At 41.1% G+C, this 25,667-nt stretch overlaps 1 protein-coding gene across 4 annotated transcripts; it reads left to right on the top strand.

The window, feature by feature from the left end:
- Positions 1–10,467: 10,467 nt before the first annotated feature.
- CCNA1 (cyclin A1) lies at positions 10,468–22,384 on the top strand. Of its 4 annotated transcripts, none has more exons than XM_032315210.1 (9): positions 10,468–10,692; positions 12,005–12,193; positions 16,356–16,602; positions 16,790–16,914; positions 17,965–18,188; positions 19,323–19,527; positions 20,488–20,601; positions 21,725–21,858; positions 22,127–22,384. In XM_032315210.1, exons 2-9 carry the CDS (start codon positions 12,029–12,031, stop codon positions 22,176–22,178), a joined length of 1,266 nt encoding a protein of 421 aa, XP_032171101.1. In that variant the 5' UTR covers positions 10,468–10,692; positions 12,005–12,028; the 3' UTR covers positions 22,179–22,384. The 4 variants fall into 4 exon arrangements, with proteins under 4 accessions (XP_032171101.1, XP_032171102.1, XP_032171099.1 ...); XM_032315211.1 differs by lacking the exon at positions 10,468–10,692 and adding an exon at positions 10,727–10,783; XM_032315208.1 differs by lacking the exon at positions 10,468–10,692 and adding an exon at positions 10,855–11,174.
- Positions 22,385–25,667: the final 3,283 nt, after the last annotated feature.

Below are 25,667 nucleotides of genomic sequence, written 5' to 3'. Positions count from 1 at the left end.
CCTATGAGATTCAATTGTCATGGAATGTTTCTCCCTTGATATTACTTTGATCTTCACTTGAAATCAATAGAAACCTTAATCAGGATTTGAGACATTTCCATATTGGCTATTCCTCTTGATTTATCAACAAAACAAATTTCTTTGTTTTTTTTCTCCCCTGTATTCTTTGAGTAAAAGGATCAAGAACTAACTTTTTTATAAAACAAATACAACTTAAAAATGGTTCAATTCCAGAGGGATAAAATATTGACTGGGGAGGATTCAAAGCAAGCAAACAGAAACAAACAAAGTATCTATTATTTTCAACACCTCAGGTATTGCTCAGAGTACTCTCTTATTTCCAAATCCCATTTATGAAGTATACATGACTTCATCACTGCTTATTTGAACTTGTTTTCATTAACCGGGTAAATGAGTTTCTGAATTGGCACAGCAACATGCTGTTAGACTGATCCCTCTAGCATATCAGCTTCCTTTCCCTCTCTCCTACAAACTCTCCATTTCTCTTCTTTTTAGCAACTGTTTCTGCCATCTTCAGTAAAAATTTGTAATCTGTTCTAAATGAATTCTCTTGGATTTGAAATTCAAAGAAACTCATAATTATAGCTGTATATCTTTTATGTTCATTGTAATTATAAAGATTTCTCCCAGAAAATTTCTACCCAAAAAACTTATCTTAATAATGTCCCTAATATATTCTCAGCACCTCTCTAGAATTTTTAATCATTACAGTGTCCTTGCTTTATCAGGTAAATTAATAGATGAGCGGAACCACTATGGAATCTATTAAAAAATCAATCCCTCAAACAAGGAAACACAGGATAAAAATTGTTTCTGGTAACATCAAAGAGAATTGTGAGCACAATGCTACATAAGTTAGCTACTTATTTTCTGGAAAGCAAAAGTGTGTTCCTATAGAAAAGGAGAAGAAACAAAACAATAGATCCCAAATAAGGACAGATCTTGGGTGCTGATGAGGTACTGGTGGAGAGATGAAGACTTCACAAACACTGGTATCAGTCAGAAAGGTGAATTCTTAAATTATGGAAGGAGAGGACAAATTTGGTTACAAAATTCAACATACAATTTGAGTAACAAAAATGAAGCTTAAGCTTCAGTTTACATTAACTGTTACACCAGCATTCGGCAAGTCTAAGTCAATAGTTATAGCTATAAAATTAAATGGTGGGCACCTGGGTGGTTCAGTGGGTTAAGCCTCTGCCTTCAGCTCAGGTCATGATCTCAGGGTCCTGGGATTGAACCCTACATTGGGATCTCTGCTGAGCAGGGAGCCTGCTTCCCACCCCCTCTCTCTGCCTGCCTCTCTGCCTACTTGTGATCACTCTCTCTCTGTCAAATAAATAAATAAAACCTTTAAAAAAAATGGTGAAAGTTTGATTAGTTCACCAGATTAACAGAATCCAGCTTGATCTTTCTGTTGTTCTGGTTCTCTCTAGACAATTGCCTGACCAGGGAAAAGGAGGAGCATTTTATCGAGCATTCATCATTTATTTGTTTATTTTTTTAAGAGATTTATTAATTTGACAGAGACACACACAGTGAGAGAGGGAGCACAAGCAGGGGGAGTGGAAGAGAGAGTGGAAGAGGGAGCCCGATGTGGGACTCAATCCAGGAAGCCCCATATGGGGCTCCATCCCAGCACCCTGGGATCATGACCTGAGCTGAAGGCAGTTGCTTAACAACTGAGCCACCCAGTGTCCCTCCTTGTTCATGTATAAATGGGTCTTCTTCATGAACTGCATAAACTCAATGTTTCTCAAAGAACCTACACTGAATACAAGGTTTCATCTCATTATTTGTTGGTGCACTTTATCCCAAATTATGAAGTACAAGAATAACTTATAAAAGAATATAACATTATGAGAGTAACTTAATAACTTAGGAGGAAGCTAAGTCAAGAAAAACATTCACATTTGCATACACTGTAGAATGAGACAGTCCACGATGTTTATGAATGAGCTGTGACTGATCCCAACCACCAAATATTTTATCCTGTCTTGGTCAATAGAGTAACTGCCAGCTACATGTGACTACATAAATTAAATTAGAAATTCAGTTCTTCAATTGCACTGGCATGTCAAATGCTCAGTAACTACAACTGGCCACTCATCATATTGGACAGTGTAGATAAAAGACCTTTCCATCACTGTAAAGTTTTATTGGGCAGTACTGCTGGTCTAAGCCTGTAACTTGTCATGATAATTGAAATCTTTAATAATGACTTTTTTCTTACTAATTAACATTGTTTATGATAGGAAACTTAAAAACTATAGAGAAGCCAAGAAAATTAAACTATAATCAGCTAATCCTATGATGCACAGATAACTATTTAATACTTGGTATTTATTGTTGGTGCCTTTCTAAGCACATAAAAATTTTAAATAAAAATGCAACATACTAAACTTAGGTTTTTTTTTTACTTTATGTCTTAAAATGTATTATGAACATTTCTGTATGTTATTTTAAAATCTGCATTATTTTATATGGCTGCATAATATTCAGATTATTGCTATTTTTGAAGCTATTTATGATCGTTTTCTTAATACAAGCCCTGGATTTAGAATTCTTGGGTGTTATTCTATGTAATTGCACTTTCAGAAGTTGAATTTTGAAAGAGAGAGAAGTCCCAACCCAAGTGTCCTCAACTATAAAGGGCAGGGATTAGTGAAATGACCTCCAAGTATCTTCTTAGCTTGCCAGGTCGAAGAATTTTTTTTTAATGAGTGCCAAAATCTCAAGTTACTAAAAGGAAGGAAATAAAATCCATATAGTTTTGATAAAGCAATTTAAAGAAGTTAGTGTTTCCCCTCTCGTACATTTACAGTATTGTACGTTCACGGATTTGGGAGCCGATCTGGGAAAAGATATGACCACAAGGTGGCAGGAGCACACAATGAGCTTCATCTGGGCGGTGCTTTGAGCGGTTTGCTTGGGGGAATGGGTGCAGCGGTGTGGATGGGAAACTCTTCGGAGATGGTGGCATGGGACCACCACCCAAAAGAGGACGAAAGCAAGAGAACTTGGGAGAAGAGAGGAATCAGAGAGGGGAGGTTTCATGTCTAGGTGATGTCACTCTGCAGCACAATGGGGAGTCTCTGGGTTAGACAGAAGGGCAGCAGTGACTTGGGGGCTTTTATAATTCCAGGGTTTGTTTATCTAAGGCTAACAGATATTTAGTGCAGTTCTGTAGGAGATGCAAAGCAGGCAGGCTCCAAATAACTAGAAAACATGGGCATATTTAAAACAATTGCATGTGCCAGAATTTGAGTTCTGTGCTAAGTAGGCTTTTGAGCTAATGGTCCTGGCCTGCTGTAAAGTAAACAACATAGGGCCAATACACAGGGGCCATTATTGGCTCATTTATATGCAACAAGTATAAAGTACACCTTATGATTCAGTCATTCAATCAACACATTAAGTGCCTACTATGCTACTATGTCCTGGGTACTGTGCCAGGAAATGATGTTAACAAAGCTGAAGAAGATTCAGTCCCTGAGCTCAATGGGCTTATGGTCCTGGAAGAAGACCTCTTGAATAGAAGAGTGGGATCCTGAGAGGAGATAGGAAGCTGTTGATCTTCAATTCTTTGTGGTTTTTCCTGGAATTAGCAACTAAACACTAATAATCATTTTGTGGTAGGAATACTGGATCAACACTTAAAAACTGTGTTACAATCTACCTCTACCTCCAATCCCATCGTCAATCCCTGAAGAGAAGTAAAATATTCAATATCATTGTAACTCTATATATACATAGGGTTGGAGGTGGAGGGAAATAGTGGTGATCCTGGGCAGCTATTAGAAAAAGCTTCTATCCTTACGATGTCCAAAATTAAATTCATTCTTCACTTTCTTTTTCCTCTGAATCCAGTTAATCTGGCATTGCAACATTTTAGTCCACCCTACTATTCCTCCATCAACCTGACCTAGAAATTGCAAAATTGTTTGCCCACATCTTCTCCTTCAAGCCCAACATACAATCGGTTGCTAAGTCATGTAGACTCCAGGGTCATGAGCCTTTTTCTTTTCTGTGCCTACAGCATGGTCCTGGCTCAGGTCCTGATTTCCTCCAGCAATTGTTTCCCAAAGCATCCCCTAGCCAAATTTTGGGCAATTTATTGGTCTCAGATTGTTTTCCTATAAACTTAGTTCTAACACTATCATTTCTCTGTTCAAAAGTCCCACAGCAAACTCCTTACTCTGGAATTCAGGACCTTATAAAATGTTATCTCAATGTTCTGGACTGCCTACTATCACCAACCTATATTGTGTATTATAACCTCAGAGGACAGAGAACTATCATCATTCCTCAAAATATATTTTGCGATTTCCTCATACCTTTACTTATACAGCACTTTGCCCCTTCCTAAAATAGGCTCCTCAAATGGGGCCTATCCAAATATTCAAATTTCAAGGCTATGCATAAAAAGGCCATCTTCAAGCAAGCTTCCCTGATTCCCTTAATTAACTGAAAACATACCTGGATGTTAGCCAGAACTTTCTCTGGACTTTTTAGACAATAGCCTTACTCTACCTTGTGGTAAATCACTTATGTATATTTCTTTCTCTATAACCCTGAACTTTAAGACTTGTTCTTACTCATTTATGTAACCCTTATGTCAATCACACTTAAAATGTGTTGTGCTCTTCATATACAAAACACAATGCATTTCAGAGGGTTATAGTGGTTTTGACTGACTGACTAGAAAAATTGTTTATTAATGATAATAAACAATTTTGGTAATATGAATAAACCACCAAACTGTCTTAGTTTGTCAGAAAAGATATCAAATGCCCAAAAAAGAACATATACACATGCAGACTTTATGACTCATTGTTGCTATAGGAAAAGTTATATGTGTCTGAGATTTCTTCTATCCAGATAGAATTTTCACAAGTGAGGACTATATAAATTCTTTAGGCTAGATAGTTCTGATAGTAATCAAAATGGTTTAACAATTCTGCAACAAGGTTTGGATTTTTTTTTTTTTTTTTGTCTTTAGCATGAAAAACTTTGTTCTCCTAACAATCAAAGTTTAGAATAGAAACTAATGTCATTTGCTGTGACTACTGTTCCACAATTGATACTATTGTAGATGAGCAGACTGAGGTAGTGCAAAACAAATTTTACAAATATTCTGTGATTTACAGGCAGTAGGATTTAACAAAAAATATCAATAGGCAGATAATATTAACAAATGGCAGATGTATCTGAGCCTGCACTCACAGTATTTATCTAGACAATAAAAGACACAGGCAGCTGACATAGAAATTCTATAACATTTTAAAATTAGAGATTGAGTTAGAGATAAATATGAAACATAGGAAATCTATTTTATAGAATCCACTCTCACAGAACGGATGCTACAATAACTGATTTGCACAGAAAAACTGGCATAAACAGGACTATTAATTAAAAGGATATAACCAGGGATGCTCAGGTGGTTCAGTCAGTTAAGCCTATGCCTTTGACTCAGGTCATGATCCCAGGGTCCTAGGATCCAGTCCTGCACTGGGCTCCTTGCTCAGCGGGGAGCCTGCTTCTCTCTCTGCCTGCTGCTCCCCCTACTTGTGCTCACAGTTTCTCCCCACTCTGACAAATAAATATAATCATAAAAAAATAATAAAAGGATATAACCGGTAAATGATAGGTAATTTTAAGGTTGCAATGAGCTCATATTAACATGAGTTATGAAGTGAATTTTAGACCTCTGAAAGACTGTGTAAAATCCAGATTCTTGACTTCCTCTACGATAGATTGATTTTTCACTGAAGATCTGGAAACTCAAAACGTTTTAAATGATTTAAACTAGAATGGCTTCATCATCCCACTGAGACTTGTTTTTCTCTTGGCACAGCGTCTTGGAGAGGATACTCCTTGAAAACTTAACTCTGCACCCTGTACTCGCAGGTGTCCGATTTTAATTTTCCTTCTCTAGTGGAGCATATTATTAGGGACAATGTCTTGGTAACTGAAGTCTCTAGAATCTTCTTCCTTTTACCCAAGTTCCTGGGAGGTTGACTTCATGAGATAGTTGCTGTGGAGTCTGTCCCAGAGCCAGCAGAGACATACTTGAGGGATATTTTTGGACATCACAGTTTATTGCTCTATCTTGGAAGGTACTGGATAAACACAGCTGAAAATTCTTGTTCTTTGGGCTCCCCCTTTCTAGGATATATGTAGACTATACCATCTGCCCTGCCAATTTTTTTTTACACTAATCATCCTTATTGTCAGATCTAGATACTGCTTCCAAATCTCCACAGCATGTATTATTCCTTTTCTCTAAGCTCCAACTGCTCGCTGTTTATATATCTATGTTCCCCATGGTGAAATAAACACTAATTATGCTGCACCATAACTATCTGTTTACCATCTCATTGCCCGGAACAAAAAGCTCCTTGAGGGCAGGAATCTTTTAAATTGTTGTTCCATGCCCAGCTACTGCCTGGTATAAAATCGGTGCTCAAAAAATATTTGTAAAATGAGTGAATGAATGAAGGATCCACTTTGCACCATGTGAGGAAATATGCTTCCCAAGGTTATACATTTTGGGATGCTTCTCAAACTGGACTTACTTGATCCTTTGGTCATTTTTTCCTGTAATTATGTCAAAAATTGCCCACCAGCCCCAACATCTGTCCCTCACCATACTATATGGTTATTTTCTGAAATTAAATGTATAAAATGGCAGTTGTATGCCCATGAAAAGACAAAATATGTCCTTAAATGGGCTTCTGTTCTTAAAAAAAGGGGAGGGCTCTTCTATTTTTCATCTCTTTTTTAGCCCTATGCTGAAAATCAACTTGATTTCAGAGAAATTAATGAAAACTGAAATGTTTGAACAGGAGGTTAATTACTAGCTACCATGAGCAAATGTAATAGAAGTAATAACAGCTTCTGAAATGCCAGGTAATTGCTGGCAAACAGAAAAGATTGTCTTTGAATTGTAATTTGGAGGGGAAAGGAATTGATTTTAACAGGACCACTGGGTTTTAAAAAATCCTAGCAAGGAATTCAGCTGCCAGCCTTATTATGGAAATTGATCCCAGTGTCAAAACTAGCTCAGTACTGAGTATCAGGCAGAAGTGCTGAACACATAATTTTTAAGCTAAGAAAGTGTTATATCAGTATGTATGTTTCCCTCAATATTTTAGATATTAAAGATGTATTTATAATTAAATGTTCACTTCTCAAGATACGAACATGTAGACATTTGAAATTGACTTAACTTTGAGTTCTAATCCTGATTTTGCTATAAAAACAACAGTAAAGTGAAACTGTGTATCTCACTAAAACTGCAAAGTTTGTGAGAAAGTCTGTTCTATTCTTTCCACTCCTATTTTTCTAAATTATAAGGCTGTTTTTTGTTTAATTCTTAATGAAAATTGTGCACTTATTTATAAGTTGGGTTTGTTTTTTATTAAACGTAAATCACTGTAATGAAGCGTAGTTGAAAGGCAGTTAGGCAGGGAAAAGGACGCCCCGTCCCCTCCAAAAGGAAATCACCCTTAAAAGAATTTTACACCACCCTGGAAGGAGTCCTCCACTCTTTCCCTTGATAAGCAGATGACAAAACCTGATTGGATGACAGGCACAGAGAGAGTTAATCAGATTAAAGCTGCCTAGTAACAAGTCCATAAAGCCCCTTAAACTTAGAAACTCCAGTGGCAACCCTCTCAGGTCCCCTTCTTCCCCTGGAGCTTTGTGCTATCACTTAGCTGTGGCACAATAAACCTTGCTTTGCTACCCACCACTCTGTGGTCTACCTACCTCTTCATTCTTCGAAGTTGCTTGACCAAGAACCAGGGGCACCAAAGGAGAAAAAATCCTATAACAATTACTTGTTCGAATACTTGGTGAAAATTTAAGTCAAGAAAGCCATAATATTGTACAAGTTATACAAATACTTGGATTTATATGCATACACATAAAAATATATATAAATATCAGTTCATCTGAATTACTCCCTAATTTAAGATCTGACCAGAGGACTACAACTAATACTTAATTCTCAGGCAGCACAATAAAAGCATAAGCCGCTATCACTTCCCTTTGCCAAGTTTAACAAAGCAGAAGGAGAGGAAGGTAAGATGTAATGATAATAATATTTCATATATATAAGGATCCTCGGATTATCATGAAATAATCCGACGATCTCACCTTGTTAAAAAAGTTTTCTTTTTTAAAGGCAGCTTTCACACTCAAGACAGCTGAGAAACACTAGACAACTTAGCAGCCTGGTCTTCTGCACCTGACTAGGTCAAGGTTGAGAACACCCAACTTAAAGGACGCTGCCTGTGCTGCGGAGCAAGGAGCGCAGCACCGCTACCCCTTCCCCCCCTTTCCCCTGGCTCAAGCTTCAATCTCAAAAAAAAGGATCAAAACCACAGGCTACAAGAACAAACACTGTACTGGCTCCTTTGTTTTGGAAGAAAGGCAGAGTGAGGTCTTCCGTCATTTTTTGTGAGGAAATCGAATAATAAGAGAGCTCATTAGCTTCTTAAACAAGTACTGGCATCTGAGACATACAGACTTGTGGCAATAAACTACATGTCCAAATTAAAAACAAAACAAAAAAAAAGACGCACAGAAAGTCGGGTCCCCTGAGTGCAAAGAGCTCTTGAAACCGCCAAAGCCGCCAAGGCTCTAGGCAAGACTAGCTCTTTGACAGAGTTCACTGCTTGAGGCCTTCAGTGTCCCCAGAAATCACAACAGTGTCACCAGGTTGGGGAGGACTCTTGGGAACACTTCCGAAAACCAGCACTAGGAGAGGGCAGAAAGGCGCTTTTCCTCTAACAGGTAGAGGCACCTTGCAAAGTGTTGGCTCCTGCCTGCATGTCACTCATCTGTGGCTGCAATCAAGATGTTAGAGGGATCCTGTGTTGCCTTCATTTTCAAAGGTACAGAATTCCAGGGTGCCAGGGGATCCTTGCCTCCCAATGAAGGAAAGTCAGTGATAAGCATGATAAAAATTAGTTTCATAATAAGCAAGATCAGTTTCTGTGCTCCTCCTGCACTCTGCACTTATTTCCAAGATGCTTCCCAACTTCCTCAACAGTGGACTGGATCAAATGCTTTCATCCGAACTTTCTGTAGAATACTTCAATTTTCCCATTAATATAATGCATACCCAGCTCGCTAATGAAGAACACTGAAAAGATTTCCTTCTTTTTTTCTTTCTTTTCTTTTCTTTCTTTCTTTTTTTTTTTTTGGTAAGACTAACAATCATTTCCATTAAAAATAAGGAAGAAGGCAATAACTGTTTCTTACAGTGACCATTTAAATGGCCTTTGCGTCAAAACCAAACCACATTGAGATACCACCTTACACCAGTTAGGATGGCCAAAATTAGCAAGACAGGAAACAACGTGTGTTGGAGAGGATGTGGAGAAAGGGGAACCCTCTTACACTGTTGGTGGGAATGCAAGTTGGTGCAGCCTCTTTGGAGAACAGTGTGGAGATTCCTTAAGAAATTAAAAATAGAGCTTCCCTATGACCCTGCAATTGCACTACTGAGTATTTACCCCAAAGATACAGATGTAGGGAAAAGAAGGGCCATCTGTACCCCAATGTTTATAGCAGCAATGGCCACGGTTGCCAAACTGTGGAAAGAACCGAGATGCCCTTCAACGGACGAATGGATAAGGAAGATGTGGTCCATATACACTATGGAGTATTATGCCTCCACCAGAAAGGATGAATACCCAACTTTTGTAGCAACATGGACGGGACTGGAAGAGATTATGCTGAGTGAAATAAGTCAGGCAGAGAGAGTCAATTATCATATGATTTCACTTATTTGTGGAGCATAACAAATATCATGGAGGACAAGGGGAGATGGAGAGGAGAAGGGAGTTGGGGGAAATTGGAGAGGGAGACAAACCATGAGAGACTATGGACTCTGAAAAACAATTAGAGTTTTGAAAGGGTCGGGTGGAAGGTTGGGTGAGCCTCATGGTGGGTATTAGGAGGGCATGTATTGCATGGAACTGTGGGTGTGGTACCTAAATAATGAATTCTGGTACACTGAAAAGAAATTTAAAAATAAATAAATAAATAAGTGGCCTTGGGGAGGGTGTCTGCTTTAGAAATTTAGGGATGCGTGTTCAAAAAAAATTAAAAAACTAAACGAAAGGAGTAACACTATATATGCAATGTGTTTGCATGTACACGCACATTTGTAAAATAATAAAGACTTTACCTGTTTTGCCAGTTACTTCTGTAGGGTGCCAGAGCTCCCTGGTTTCATTGACCCTTTCCTCCCTTCCTCTGTTGAGGGCCCCTTCCCCTTATTCCCACCTCGCCCCTTACGTGCCCCCTGCTTTCTCCGTACTTCGCCTTGGGCCTCCAGTTCCAGAGAGTTCCCTTCCCACGTGGCCAGGCCACCTGCCCAACCCCCACTTCCGAGTTCCCGCAACGTCCCAGGCCCCAGTGCTGCCGCCTGTGTTCCTTCCTCTTCCTGGGACACGATCTCGCTGTTCCTAGACCCGATTCACCCCGTGCCTGCTGGAACCCATCCGGGAATACCTCTTGTGGGAACTGCGAGCATCACGAGCACCACGTGCGACCCTAAAGCCCCTAAACTCTCCCGCCCGTCCGGGCCACATGCACTGGAACCGGGCCGGCCAGGTGCGGCCTCTGGTGCACACGGATCCAAAATGACCGAAGGCAAGCCGGCACCATGGATTAGGAGGCCCCAGCTCAAACCCTGGGCCAACCCACTCGCTGCAACTCTGCCTCTCTCTGGGAGGAAGTGTAGGTGTGTGAGCCGGGGACCCGGAGCGAGCCGCGCCCTCGGGCGGGCGCGGTCAAGACGCCACGGCCTGCGCAGCCCCGAGGGCCCCGCGTAGCTCTCCCGAGCCAAGGTTCTCAGGAGCGGGCCGGGGAAAAGACGTTAGCGGGAGGAGTTAGCGGCTGTTGGGGAAACGGGTTTGCGGAAACAGTCCCTTCCAAAACCCCGGCCACCGCGGGGTGGGCCGCCTTCTTTCCTCCCAGGCCGGGGGCGCCGGCCTGAAGGGGCTCGTGTGCTGAGGGCGACCGCCTGCCCCGGCACGCCCGGGGATCCGTGAGGATCCGGGGGCCGCCGCCCGTTGGCCCCGCCCGGCCCTGAACCCCCAGGGATCGCGGCGCGTCAGCCCGGAGCGTGTCAGGTGAGGAGGTCGTCATGGCGATGTGGCTCCCGGGCGCGCACGCCCGCTGCGGTTGGCATGGAAGCGGCCCCCGCGAGGCCCGGGAGCGCCGCTGATTGGCTGATTCAACAGACGCGGGGGGGTTGAAAGTAATTAGCGCTGAGCGCCGTGGCCACCGCGGCTAGGAGCCCGGCGCCCCCGCTGGAATCTATTAACACCTCGGTCCCCTCCCGCCCCGCCCCGCCCCCGCCCCGCCCCCTCCGGCGGCCCCTCATTCCCAGTCCCCGTGTGTACTTGCTAATTGTTCGAGACTTATATAAAGATCTAAGGCTGAGAAGAGCGAGGCCCGCTGTGGGTTCCAAGCAGGTTTTGGGGCCTTGTATCTGGTGGAAGGAGGGCCGCGGAGGAGAACCTCGCTTGTCATTTGGGAAGGGGACTTACTTTCCCGCAGTGATGTATCCTGGATCTTTGGTTTGCAGGGAGGTGGGGAGAGCGGTGGGAGTAGGAGGGATGAGACAAGCATCGCAGTCAGAAAAGACTCGGGCTTGCAGTTTTAGACTCCCCAGTTAACGTGGGGTTTAGTAACCTTGCTTGGAGCTTTGTGAGGATTAATCTCTCCCTCCAGCCTCAACCAGGTCTTGGAAAAAAGCCCGGAGAGATTCAAATCACTGTTTTGATTCAAAGGGGCTTTGATCGCTTGCACCAAGGCTTATGCCCTTCCTTGCAGCCTTAATAATTGCAGCGGTCATATGTGTTCTGCTCTCTCTCCTAGACATTCACTGCATGCTTGGAGCCCATGGTGGAAGAGGTTGACTAACCATTGGCTTGTCTGTTTCTCCTTCCCTGATTAGTTGCATTGTGTGGAGACTGAGGGTATGCATCGCAGCAGCTCCAAGAGCGGAGTAGCCCTAGCTCCAGTGTCTCGAGGTCCTGATGCCTGTCAGATGATAACCAGAGCCCAGCTCGGCCAGGATCCCCCACAAAGAACAGTCCTAGGGGTACTAACTGAGAATGGACAGTACAGGAGGCCCTGTGGCCAGGTAATGACTGAGAACTGCTGTGGAAACTGGTCCTTGAGGGCTATCATGCCATGGTGGGAGATGGGTTTCTCTTGGAATTTTACCCACAAATATCTTCGAGTATTCCAGCCTTGAAATCTGGACTCTAAGGGACACTGCTTTTGTTAAAGATCACTTTGGTCCGTTTTCCCACTAGAAATAGTGAATAATTATTTATATTATTTATTCCAATAGCAAGGAAATAGGTCTAGGAACTGTTTAAATTAAGTATAGGTAAAGCTATTTAAGTGCTGGGCAAAGAGGAAGAATTAATGTACCAAAATAAACTATGAAACTGGGGTTCCTCTAGATCAGAGTGGTGTTCAGACTGATCTAGACTGTGCCTGAGGCAATCTTGAATAATCTTTGCTATATGTTCATTGGAGATGATGTTAGAATCCAGATTGGAAAAATCTAAGCTAAATTACTTCCAAAAGTGTGCTTTGAAAGTAGACATCTCCCCAGGACTAAACAAAGGCAGCTGGGCAAATTGATCATGGGACATTAGATATTAGTTGCTTATGCTTAACATATCATAGGTACCTCCCTTAACAGATTGGAAACAAAATCAGACACTTAAGAATGCAAACGAGGGGTCTGGATCCTTAAGAATGAATTTTGGGATAGAAAAAAGCTTCCCTGAGTCCGTTATTAGACAAGCCTCTTGTAACTATGCCTTAAGCTTTTAATTCCCATTGTAGTGGAATCATGCTGGCAATAGTATAGTGAAGTACGTAGGCCAGGAATTCTTCCAATTTAGCAGGTGAGGAAATTTCAGAGGTTTAGGAAATGTTTAAAAAAAAAAAAAAGCATGGCAGAGGCCAGATTAGAAGCCCTTCATTCACTGACCATCCATGCCTCTTGGTGGCATCTGATTAGTTGAGGAGAAATACCCAAAGTGATCTGTTCAAAGCTTTGGGGAAAAAATTAAAGTACTTTTAACAAACAATATGCTTAGCAGTATTTACTTTTTTAAACTGAAAGACTAAAACGTGGTTCTTACGAATCGTCAGTTCTGCCCATGCTGTCCAGGCTCTCTTTAAATTCGTAATGATTAGTTAACCTTTTATGTTGCCTCGTACTACTTCTACATTTCCCTGCTCTATTCCTCTACAACCTCCTTGGAAATCTGTTTTCTAGATTTCTTTTTAATCCTCCCAAACCTCTACCTCCATCCTTTCTCTCAGCTCATGACTCTGTTAGCCTATTTTCCTAAAAATATAGAAGCAACGAGAACAGAATTTCCACATGTTCCCTTGTGTCATATACTCTGCCACGCCCATCCTTCTACAAGACTTAACATGTCCCTGCTCATATGCAAGGTGAATCCCCCCACCCCCATGTGCAGGATACCTTATGCCTTCTTGCCTCTTCAAGGATGTCGTTTCTGGCAACTCTCCTTTCTCTCCTCAGTCTTGTCTAGTAAGTGAAGCTCCTAAGCATGCAAATTTATTGTATTTTTTTTCCATCTTAAAACCCTTTTAACTACAAAGCTCTTTGCAGTAACTGTCCATTTTATAGCAATAATTTGAGAGTATATCTATCCTGCTCAACTATAAGCTCTGTCAGGACCAAGACTGGGATGTCAAGTTCACTGCTGTATTCTCAGTGCTTAGAACAGTGTCTGGCCAGGGTTGCATGCAAGTATTTGCTGAATGAATACTCTCTGTCTCTAATTCTTCTTTCCTCACTTGATGGATCTAGCAACATTTGACACAGTTGATTATTCCTTATTCCTTGAAACAATTTCTTCAGTTAGCCTAGAGTATACTACTTTCTCCTGGTTTTCCACCTACCTCATTGGCTGTTCCTCCTCAATATCTAAAAGAGTGCTCTAGGACTTGGTATTTGATCTGAATCAGCACTCGCTCCCTTAGCAACCTCTCAAGCCTCTTAGCATTAAATGCCATCTATCTGTTGATGACTCATACTTTAATCTCTGGTCTGGACCTCTTAGCTATATTACAGATGCCCATATTCGGCAGCCTACTTAACATCTCCCCTTGGATCCAAGGGGATCAGTAGGATCCACGTGATCAATAGACATCTCAAATTTGTGCAAAATCAAACACTAACCCTAGACCCAAACAGCTGTTGCCAAAGGCTTCCTCATCTCAGTAAATGGAATATTCATCCTATTATTCAGCCCAGAAACCTTTGTCGTCTTTGACTCTTTTTCTCCCAACCCACATCTAATTTGCTGAGAAAATACTATTGGCTCTACTTTTTAAAATGTCTAGAATCTCTACTTCTCAGACTTTATTACTACTACACTGGTTCAGATCCCTATTGTGTCTCATCAAGAATTTGCAGGTTTAGTAACTGGTCACCTTACTTGCTCTCTAAACATATATACAGCCAGGGCAATCTTATTAAGACATAAATCAGATCATACCACTCCTCCTCCATGGCTGCTCCAGTGGCTTCCCACCTCTGAGCTGTGGACAGTCTTAAATAGTCTATGGTAAGTCCTTCCTGATCTGGCTTCTCTCGTTTTTCTGACTTTGTGACCTATACCCCTTTCTTTCTCATTCTGTCCTCTCTGCTCCTTGCTTGGTCTTTGAGACACACTTGAATGTCAGGGTATTTACCCATGCTGTTCCCTCTGCTCAGAATGCTCTTACCCCCTATCTGTGTGACTTACTCCCTTACCTCATTTTGTATCTTTGCTTACATCTATCCTCTTCATTAGGACCCTTCCTGGCCATACTATTTAAAATGTCAAGGACTCTCTTTTCCCTGTATTATTCTCCTCTAAAGCACTGAACACACCATCTGACGTAACGTGTCTTATCTTATTTATCTTCCCCGTACCCCATGCTAGAATGTGAACTGCATGAAGGCAGCCCTTCTTGAATGTTTAATTCCTGTATAAATTCTGAGCACCTAGAACAATGTATGGTACATAATAGATGCTCAGGAATGCATGTATATCTCAACCCTGGTAGATATGTTGCTGGAGCAGAAGCCAAACTTGGTAGTAACTTGGAATCATGGTTCTAGTAACTTGTGATTTTGGTCCTTTATATATTCCCTAGTTTTTTGTTTGTTTGTTTGTTTTTTGTTTTTTTAGTATTAACCATAAAGAATTCTTTCTTAGGGTGCCTGGATGGTTCAGTCAGTTAAGCATTTGTCTTCGGCCCAGGTCATGATCCCAGGGTCCTGGGACTGAGCTCCGAGTTGGGCTCCCTCTCATCAGGGAGCCTGATTCTCTACCCCCTCCCCACTTATGCTGTTACTCTCACTTTCTGTCAAATAAATAGATAAAATCTTAAATTTGTTTTTTCTTACTAGAAACCAAATATTTAACTGGCTAGATAGAAGGGAAAACACATACTAACTTGAAAGTAGCTTCAAAAATAAACAACAAGATTAATTATTAACAGTCAAATATGAATACAGTAGCCAGACCTAACATTTGCATAAATATAACTCAGATTCCTAAACCTTGCCCACCTGTTCTGGTTCAGCTGACCTTCAGGCTGTCCACAATGACTCACCTTAATGTGCTTATTCACGGAGGAGGTGTACATAGTCGTTCCCACTGCTAATGCTATAGGAATAAATAGAAGGGAGAAGCGATGGAGAGGTAGGTTTCCCCAAGTTAATTACATTATGTCATGCAAGAGATTCTGAGGCATCATAAGAGTAGTATGAGTTTCTAAACTGATCATGTTTCTAAATATCTGGGTATAAAATGGGAACTTTATAAAGGCGCTTACTAAAAGCTGTTTAAGGAAGAAGACTACAGGAACTCAGTGACTGTGTGTCAAGAGCTTTGCTGGTAAAGTCCTGTAAGGTTAGAGGTATGAAAGCCAATTAACAACCTCCTTCCCCCTTACCTATTTCATTTTGGAGGAAAGCTGTGGTTTCTCTTTTTTCTGTAATCTTGAGTCCCCTTCGATAAATATGCAAGGAAGATGACAAATTAGAGGTAGCTCTTTTCCCAAATGTCACATGTAGACAAAGATAAGGAAGAAGTCATACTTCAGAAGCTTCATTTTCTGAATTTAATTCGCAGATCTAGATGTTTCCATTTAAGACTGTTCTCCTCTTCCCAGCCTGCTGGTTTGAGTCACACAGGCTTACATCACCTATATGGTCTTTGGGATGGCCTCTAACAGAAAACTTAACCCTCTTCTAGGGGATCACAACGATCAGGTGTTTCTCTGGATCAGAAAATGTCTTCCCTCCAGCTGGAAAGAACGTGCTCTCTGACTGCACAGTCCAGGTGCCAGCCAAGCAAGTATTTGATATCTACATGGATGAGCCTGAGCAGGGGGACAGAGACGGCGGCACAGGGAAAGATGGGATGGCATTTGAGAATATGTATGAGGTGGACACCAGCGCACTCAAGTCAGACCTTCACTTCCTGCTGGATTTTAACACAGGTAATCTGACTCACCTCGGGCCGACAGGACCCTATATCCATAATCGCCTGCTGTATTCAGTAGCATGTAACCTAGCAGGAGAAATCCATGAAGTACAGACTTACTTTCACAACTGCCTGTGGAGGGCTAGTGGATGGAATGAATTTTTAAATTGGATGTCTTACCTGGTCATGTTGAACCCCCGCAGTTTCTCCAATGGTGGTAGACTCATATCTCCATTCCCAGTCTGAAGATGCTTCAGATTTTGGTACAGATGTGATAAACGTGACTGAATATGCTGAAGAAATTCATCAGTATCTTAGAGAAGCTGAAGTGAGTTTTCCCAAATTCTGTTTCAACTTCCAGCATTCAAAACACTTAATAATTAGAAAGTTATAAACTCTTGGCCAAAACCACTAATGAATAGCATTCTTATGACATCTAAACATAGGACTGTCTATGAAAGGTAATAGTTATGGGGCACCTGGGTGGCTCAGTTGGTTGGGCATCCAACTCTTGATTTCACCTTACTTTAAAATCTCAGGGTCCTGGGATCGAGCCCTGCTCAATCTTGCTCAATCCTTACTCAGTGGGGAGTCTGCTGGGGATTCTCTCTCCCAAATAAATAAATAAATCTTAAAAAAAAAACCCTGGGGTGCCTGGGTGGCTCAGTTGTTAAGCAGCTGCCTCCGGCTCAGGTCATGATCCCAGGGTTCTGGGATCGAGCCCTGCGTCAGGCTCCCTGCTTGGCGGGAAGCCTGCTTCTCCCTCTGCCACTCCCCCTGCTTATGTGCTCTGTCTCTCTCTTGCTATCTCTCTCTTTGTCAAGTAAATAAATAAAATATTTTAAATAATAATAATAATAATAGTTGTGAGGCAAGTAGTAATTACTTGCACTATTTCTCCATGACTCAAGGCTTTATACATTAGGTATTTCACTCTTAGGAATAACCCATATTGCTATCCCCCTGCTTTAAGTTATTTATTTGTTACCTAATTGTATTACAGAACCAGAGTTTCATACTTTCTTCCACATAGTAAAGATGTACTTGGTTCTTGATCAGTTTCTTCCTAACCTTTGCTCACAAGATCCTTTTTTTTTTTTTTTTTAATATTTTATTTATTTATTTGACAGAGAGAGATCACAAGTAGGCAGAGAGGCAGGCAGAGAGAGAGGAGGAAGCAGGCTCCCTGCTGAGCAGAGAGCCCGATGCGGGACTCGATCCCAGGACCCTGAGATCATGACCTGAGCCGAAGGCAGCGGCTTAACCCACTGAGCCATCCAGGCGCCCCACAAGATCCTTTTTTAAATAGCAACTGTACCGTGGAGTGATCTTTCTGACATAGCAAGTATTTAAGCATCAGAACTCTTTTCCCAAACAGATAAGACACAGGCCCAAAGCACACTACATGAGGAAGCAACCAGACATCACAGAAAGCATGCGAATGATTTTGGTGGACTGGCTCGTTGAGGTCGGTGAAGAGTATAAGCTTCGAGCAGAGACTCTCTACCTGGCTGTCAACTTCCTGGACAGGTTTCTTTCATGCATGTCTGTTCTGAGAGGGAAATTGCAGCTTGTAGGAACAGCAGCCATTCTTCTGGCTTCGTAAGTGTTCTTTCAGCTTAAATAATGTCAAACTGCAACCTGTCAAAACACTTGATTTTCTTTCCATTTATTGAAGAAATAAATGGGAGCAGTGCTCCCATTATCGAGCAGTGCTTGATAATTAAAGCTTATTCATGCCTCCCTTGATAAAATATCATCATTTTTGCAGCATTTATTGAGAAACTGAATCTTAACACATGTTCACTCTTCAATTCAGATGTTTAACATTTATAGCAACAAGTTCAGTATCATGACAGAGGCAGCCATCAGCTCTAATTCAAGACCCAATTTAACTATTTTGCAGCGCGGTCTTTTGACTACATTCTAATACAAAAATATTTTAGTTATATAAAAGATTTTGGTTATACAAAAGCCAACTTTGTGATCTAGCAAATGACTGGTAAGAACACAATTTATTTGGTTACAGTGAGCAAACTATCATTTTGTACAAAAAAGAGCTGGCTTAGGCCTTAAATTCAGTGACCTGTTGGTGGATAGCAGTTTCTATGATTCTTCTAGTCTCAGACATTCTAGTCATTAATGTCTAGAAACTTGCCAACTACAGATAACAGAAACAAAAGCAAAAGCAAAAAAGTTGATAACAATGAAATTATATCATTATCTTACTCTTGGATCCATAGCATCATTTGCTTATTCAGTAGAGATTTCTGAACATCTTTTTATTTTTATTATTTATTTCTTTTGAACATGATATTTCTTAAGATCTAAGATCTAAGGAGTTGTTGTTCTGTGATAGTGTTTAATATAACATTGTTTTCCACAAGATGAGTGGGGCTCATAGAATTAAGATGAGTTTATCTGTGTGTCTGTCATTCAGAATCTTTTAGCATATCAGAGGTCAAACCCCAAAATTCTCAGTTGGAAATTGTTTCTGTTACTCCTGGTAGCATTAAGTACAACATAGCCTTGTAATACTCATGTTCTTGTTCTGGCATCACTAGGTATGAGATCTCTAATATTTTCAATCCAGTACCATTTAATGATATTTAAGTGGATATGTGGGTATGAAGTAAACAAGTCTGCAAGGGCCATGCAAAAGGCTGGTTATGATAACATAGGAAGGAACCCTATAGGTTCCAAGCTTTACTTTCAAAAACTCTTTACCCTTCGTAGGAAATATGAAGAAATATATCCACCTGAAGTAGACGAATTTGTCTACATAACTGATGATACTTATACCAAACGCCAACTGCTAAGAATGGAACACTTGCTCCTCAAAGTCCTGGCTTTTGATCTCACAGTGCCAACCACCAACCAGTTTCTCCTTCAGTACTTAAGGAGACAAGGAGTGTGCGTCAGAACAGAGAATCTGGCCAAGGTAAGCCACGTGACTTCCGGGAACTTGGGAGCCAGGGAGATATAAAGTAGCCTTTTCTGATCATCCTTCAGTTCTCCCTTCCTTTTCAATGCTTTGTCTTCGATCCAGAGGAGCTTTTTAGCAATGGAAAAGAGCTAACTCTAGCATCATGATTTCTGGTTACAAGACAATATTGTTGATGCTGTTTGACAGACAAAGGTTGTATGATCACCCAACTCTTAAAAGAAATTTAAGTTTGGAAATTGTTCCCTTGTCAAATATAGACCACGTGCAGGCAACTCCTCTTCTTAGTGTACAGAATGGGAAAAAAGTAAATGCAGTTTGATTTGGCACCAGTCTTCTCCTAACATATTAAGTAGTAAAGCCTTATTTGGTTATCTGGGGTTATAGGATAGGACTTTAGTGGAAGGCACTGAAGTACTGGTTCAGAACACTTGGTGACCAGCCACTGTGATCTAGTATATTTGGTATGTTTATGCTACTCAAAGAGTAATAAAGATGTATGTAGACATTTCCTGGTGTGTTTCTTCTAATCTCACAGGTACTCTAGCCTCTGAACCACATGCATTTGCTGGTATTATAATTAATAGCTTCAGCACGGTCATAGTTTTGCCATTGGCGAAAGACTCTAGTCCCACTCCAGTGGCCAGAACAATGCTCCTTTACGTGACTAGCATGCATCAGTACTACTAATATAAGACAAGAAAAGTAACCTAATACTGTGCAGGTGGGCCAAATCCTTGTATACTGACATTTACTGCAGCATAAATGTTATTCCGGTTATGGACAGGCATAGCAATTATTAACCCAGTGAATAATTTTGAGCATCTGTTTCTGTCTGCTCGTCACTGGATACAGGATGAACAAAGATAAGATAGTTTTTTCCCTTGATGTTTTTAGGTTGACCTGTAACCTTAGTCAAATTTCTAATTCCCCTGGGATTTTCTCTCTTGTGCTTAGTATGTAGCAGAACTGAGTCTACTTGAAGCTGACCCATTCTTGAAATATCTTCCTTCATTGATAGCAGCAGCAGCTTATTGCCTGGCAAACTATACCGTGAACAGGCACTTCTGGGTAAGATTCTAACTACTTTCTAGATGAAATTTAAGGCCAATCTAGGATTCTATTCAGTAACTCTCAGGGCTCAGAATGGACTGGCCTTTTAAGAGGGAAATTTAGTTTGATAAGGAACCGATTGTCTTGCCAACAGATGGCAACATGCCATGGAGCCTTGCAGGTCAGCATTTATGGCTTTGACTCAATGGCCTTGAGTAGAGATTGCAGGAAGTCAAGGAGATGGTGTGGCATGCTTATTCAGAAGAAGCAGGCCTGGAAACCTCAATGCCCACCTCACATGAGAATGCCTTTGCGGTGCAAGCATTAAGCACTTCAACCAAACGTTGTTGACTTTTGTCCTCTGTGTGTTAAACAACCTGGATCCAATAGGATGGTCAGAAGGTTGCATCAAGTTTTCGGGGAAACAGGGCAGGTAGTGCTGCCTCTTGGTCCAAGAAGACGCAAGATTGGAAATGGGCCCCTCGATTTGGTTCTGAAGGCTCACTTTTGTGCTAAAAGAAGTGAGGTATCTACTTTTATTTTCTAGAATACTTATTTACTATTCTGCATTCACTAAGAATCTTTCATATATAAGGTGTAAATAGAGGCTCTTTAGGTACCAGTAGAAATCCTGCCCATGAGAGAATCAGTATAAATAACCTGGCCCCAAACTGAGCATTATAAATACACAATATGAGGGATGCCTGGGTGGCTCGGGTCATGATTCTGGGGTCCTGGGATCGAGTCCCGCCTCGGGCTTCTTGCTCAGCGGGGAGCCTGCTTCTCTCTCTGCCTCTGCCTGCCGTTCTGCCTGCTTGTGGGTGCTCGTTCTCGCTCTCTTTCTCTCTCTCTGACAAATAAATAAATAAATAGATAAATAAATAAATAAATAAATAAATAAATAAAATCTTTTAAAAAATTACATAATATGAGCAAATGAAGAACTCTGGCTCTTCTTCCTAATATTTCACTTCTAAAGTCACTGACAGAGGATTACAGTTTCTTTAGAGATGACTGTGGATACTTCCTAAGTAATTAAATTTCCTTTATTTCACAGGTTTTTTTAAAATCTCACAGTTTTAATCTTCAGCTTTCTGATATAAAGTTATATGACACAGTTTTTTTCTTTTGTCTTGATTAGCCAGAAACCCTTGCTGCATTTACAGGCTATTCATTAAATGAAATTGTGCCTTGCCTGAGTGAGCTACACAAAGCATGCCTTGATATACCTCATCGACCTCAGCAAGCAATTAGGGAGAAGTATAAGGCTTCAAAGTAAGTTTCTGAAATTTTCTTCTCTAGGCTTACTAATTTAAAGCTTTAATAGGTTATAGTCATGTCAGAACGAAAATAGAACAAATCAGAAATCTTGTGCTAGTCTTGCATGTTAAATCAGGAAAATCAGTGTAGAGAGGTCTAGATTTATAATTTGTCAGCCTGGAGTACATACAGTCAGAAAGCTTTCTCCCTTTCTACTGAAACTCCTGGAAAGTTCCGTGGCCTGAGATTTTACAAAACTGAAGTCCTTTGGGTATCATTTCAGGTACATGCACGTGTCTCTGATGGAACCACCTGCGATTCTCCCTCTGCAATAAGTTTCCTTCGGAAGCACTTTCAGAACTTCACCTCCAGATCAACCGAATTCGTCTTAACTTTTATAGGTTTCTGCAGGTTGGGTCAACTAGTGTTGCTACAAGATAGATGCCATATTTTTAAAAATTAAATGTAGTTAGGTCCTCTTAGATGTTAGTAGCTTGTAATGTCATCTAACATTTTTTAAACAATAAATAAACAACTTGTCTTGTGACCATGTGTTAGACTCATTTACTAATTAGGATGGCCCATATGCTCGCCTGGAATTTTAGTGGGGAGCATTCTAAATGTCATCTCTATTTCAAGAATTCTCCTACGCTGGTTTCATAAATCTGACATGCTATTAGGATTAAGTGTTTTTGAGGAATTCAGAGATTTTTCATGTTTTGTGAGTGGCCCGCCTGAGACTTTTTCCTTCCTATCGCTTTACTCTTCACACAGCTCACCATAAATTGGCAAAGGAAGGAACTCCAAGCTTAGACTCACTGGTGCAGGATATAAACAGGCCCTCTCTATTCTAGTTTTCCTTGAGGACCCTGCAGAGTAAAGACAGTGAACTGAGACTAAATGCAGTCATGTACCTCTGAGGGGTGGCTTACATTTAATCCTAATCCAGGGATGCAACACTCATTTTATAGATAGCATTATGTCAGTGTTCCATTTTTGTTTCGTCACCCATCAAGCATATATTTCAGCTGTAGAAGATGCTCCAAGAGGTAGAAAAAGCAAATTTCAACACAGGATGGGACTTCAGAGGAATGAAGCTAACCCCTTACATTTGACCCTTGGGATCTATCCATACTAAGCTCTGCTCTAGGTCAACTCATTCATGATCCTACAGTTCACTGTACGTTCATATATGGCCCCTTGCAACAGCACTTAACATAGTATGCAAGATGAGGAGAACTGAAAAAACGACGAAGCAACCAAACACGTGTTTTAAGTTTCTTTTAAAGATTAAGAGGAAAATCCAGAGTACACTTGACCTGATACAGGGTGGTGCTTATTGGAGACTGGAAATTTTGTAAATCTCAAACCAGTAGGTCCTGGAGGCTTTCTGTGCTGTGTTGATGAGCTTTCTGAGCTGTGTGTCCTGTTTCTAGGCCTGCGCTGGGCTCAGCCCAGAAGGTTCCTAGAGGCAAGAACAATAGGAAGCATGTTTTCTAGATCCCTGTACATAGAAAAGATTAGACTCAGATAGGTTTTGGTAAAATGGTAGTAGGTGAAATTAACTCCAAATTTTATATTTGTTTCAAGTTGTAATGAAATTATTAATACAGGGGTGCCTGGGTGGCTCAGTGGGTTAAGCCTCTGCCTTTGGCTCAGGTCATGATCTCAGCATCCTGGGATCGAGCCCCGCTTCAGGCTCTCTGCTCAGTGGGGAGCCTGCTTCCCTCTTTCTCTGCCTGCCTCTCTGCCTACTTGTGATCTCTCTGTCAAATAAATAAATAAAATCTTAAAAAAAGAGAAATTATTAATATAAAAATACAGCCGTATTTTACCTATTTTGTGAAGAGGTTTTGTTGTTGTTGTTGTTTTTGAGTATCCACAAACTCTTAGGAGATTTTAGCATTACCTTTTTTTTTCCCTCTGTGGATAAACATTCTCAAGGTGCTTCCATTTCTGTTCCACTGAAGAGATCAACATTTTCTTAAGTATTCTGTGATTTATTTTGCATAAGTTTCGCAAAGGGGATACTTGTCACTACTGAATTCTCTGTATTTATATAATCAGCAATTTTTTTTTTTAAGATTTTATTTATTTATTTGACAGAAAGAGATCACAAGTAGGCAGAGGGGCAGGCAGAAAAAGAGGGAGAAGCAGGTTCCCTGTCAAGCAGAGAGCCTGATGCAGGACTTGATCCCACGACCCTGAGATCATGACCTGAGCCGAAGGCAGAGGCTTAACCCACTGAGCCACCCAGGTGCCCCATAATCAGCAATTTGTAATCTCCCGTTCTTCCTTAGGACTGGGTGTATTTCTGTTCCTTGCATGTATATGCTTAGCTCTGCAGGTATTCTTTTGCACTTGGCAGCATAACAGACATGCTGTGTGTTTGCCACAAAATTGCCCCCTCCTCAGGAGGCAGTGGGAGAAGGCAATTCTGACTAAGATTTTCCTGTAGCTGTGTTTGTCCCTTTTGGGCCTTTAAAGATTTGAGGTACCTGGCCGGGGAAGCTCCCTCTCATTCTCCACCAGTTGATGTGGGCTAACCGCCTCCCTGGGAAACATGCTTGTCTCAAACTGCAGGTTGGATCCTGACAAAATAACATTTTCTTTTACTAGCAATAATCTTGTTTTGGAATGTTTTGCTTCAGCTAGAAGGGACCTGAGAAATAGTCCTTTGTTATTAATTATTTGGCTGCTAACCTGGTTCCAAAATATAACCTTGATTTTAGGTCACAAAACCATGCTACAGGACATAGAGGTCTGAACCTATAATTCTTATGTTCTTTGCTGCCAGCGATTTGCGCGTACTTATTCCCAACCCCCAACACACCCACCCACCCATTGCAAAGGACTGGTCCTCATCTTTGACTTGCTTGTCTTACTTTGTGTCCCTGAAATACTTTATTTAGAACTAGAATATAACCGTTGCCGGTGGACCTCCCAGCCAGCTTGAGACAGAATAGCAGCCTTCATTCAGTGTGTTCCTCCTTTCATCCCGTTCTTTTTCTTCCCTGAATCTGGTGTTGAATCACACACTGTTTCTATACTTCATATAGAATCACACATGGTTTCTATACTTCATAAGATGTATCCATAAACATTAATGCTTGCTTTAAAAACTTAATGGTTGTTGACTATCTTGCATATCTGTTGGTGCTATGTATTTTAGGCAGCACTGCATTTTGAGATTATCTGTGTTGAGTAAGTAGAATATTAAATTTAATATTGTAGAATATTAAATGAATATACCATGATTTATCTGTTCTGTTGATTTTCTCACATCTTTCTCCCTGCCCCTCCCCACACATTACTTGCCAGCCAGTGTCGGAAGTTGGTTGAGACGTGGCAGTGGATGTGGGAGTGCCCCACCTGTCTGCCCCTGTAGTCTCTTTGGCCTGTGGCTTTGGGCAGATTCAGCCCTTCCCAAGGAACTCCTACCTGGCCACAGATTGAGGGGCCTTTGATAAATTGGCCCATGAGAAAAGACTATGGGATCAGTATTTGCCCATCGATTATCAGGAGCCCAAGTTGTTTCTGTTGTCCCAATAAGCCTTCACCACCAGAGAATTAAAACACCTAGATCTGATTTACCACTAAAACCTTGAAATTGAAGCCCACACTGTTTGGCTAAGAGTGTCCTTGATGAGGCTCCCAACAGGCTTTCTGTTTCATCTATTCTGTGGGGCTCATGTTTATGATCCCACTTAGCCTCCTGCCTGCTGAGGAAGGCCCAACATGGAAAACCCAAAGTCATCTGTTACAAGTTTTTACTTCATGGAGGATGTTGCCTTAGAAATCATAACTTTGATTAGTGATTGTTG

Source organism: Mustela erminea, chromosome 15 (genome assembly GCF_009829155.1).
Source record: "Mustela erminea isolate mMusErm1 chromosome 15, mMusErm1.Pri, whole genome shotgun sequence".
Taxonomy (NCBI): Eukaryota; Metazoa; Chordata; class Mammalia; order Carnivora; family Mustelidae; genus Mustela; species Mustela erminea.
The sequence above is the reverse complement of the archived record's forward strand: the minus strand, read 5'-3'. Positions and strand labels throughout refer to the sequence as shown.

Coding starts and splice junctions, on each gene's coding strand:
- CCNA1 (XM_032315210.1), top strand. CDS start 12,029: ATGCATCGCAGCAGCTCCAAGAGCGGAGTAGCCCTAGCTCCAGTGTCT. Junction 16,603..16,789: donor CCTGCTGGATTTTAACACAG/GTAATCTGACTC, acceptor GAACCCCCGCAG/TTTCTCCAATGGTGGTAGAC. Junction 18,189..19,322: donor GCAGCCATTCTTCTGGCTTC/GTAAGTGTTCTT, acceptor TACCCTTCGTAG/GAAATATGAAGAAATATATC.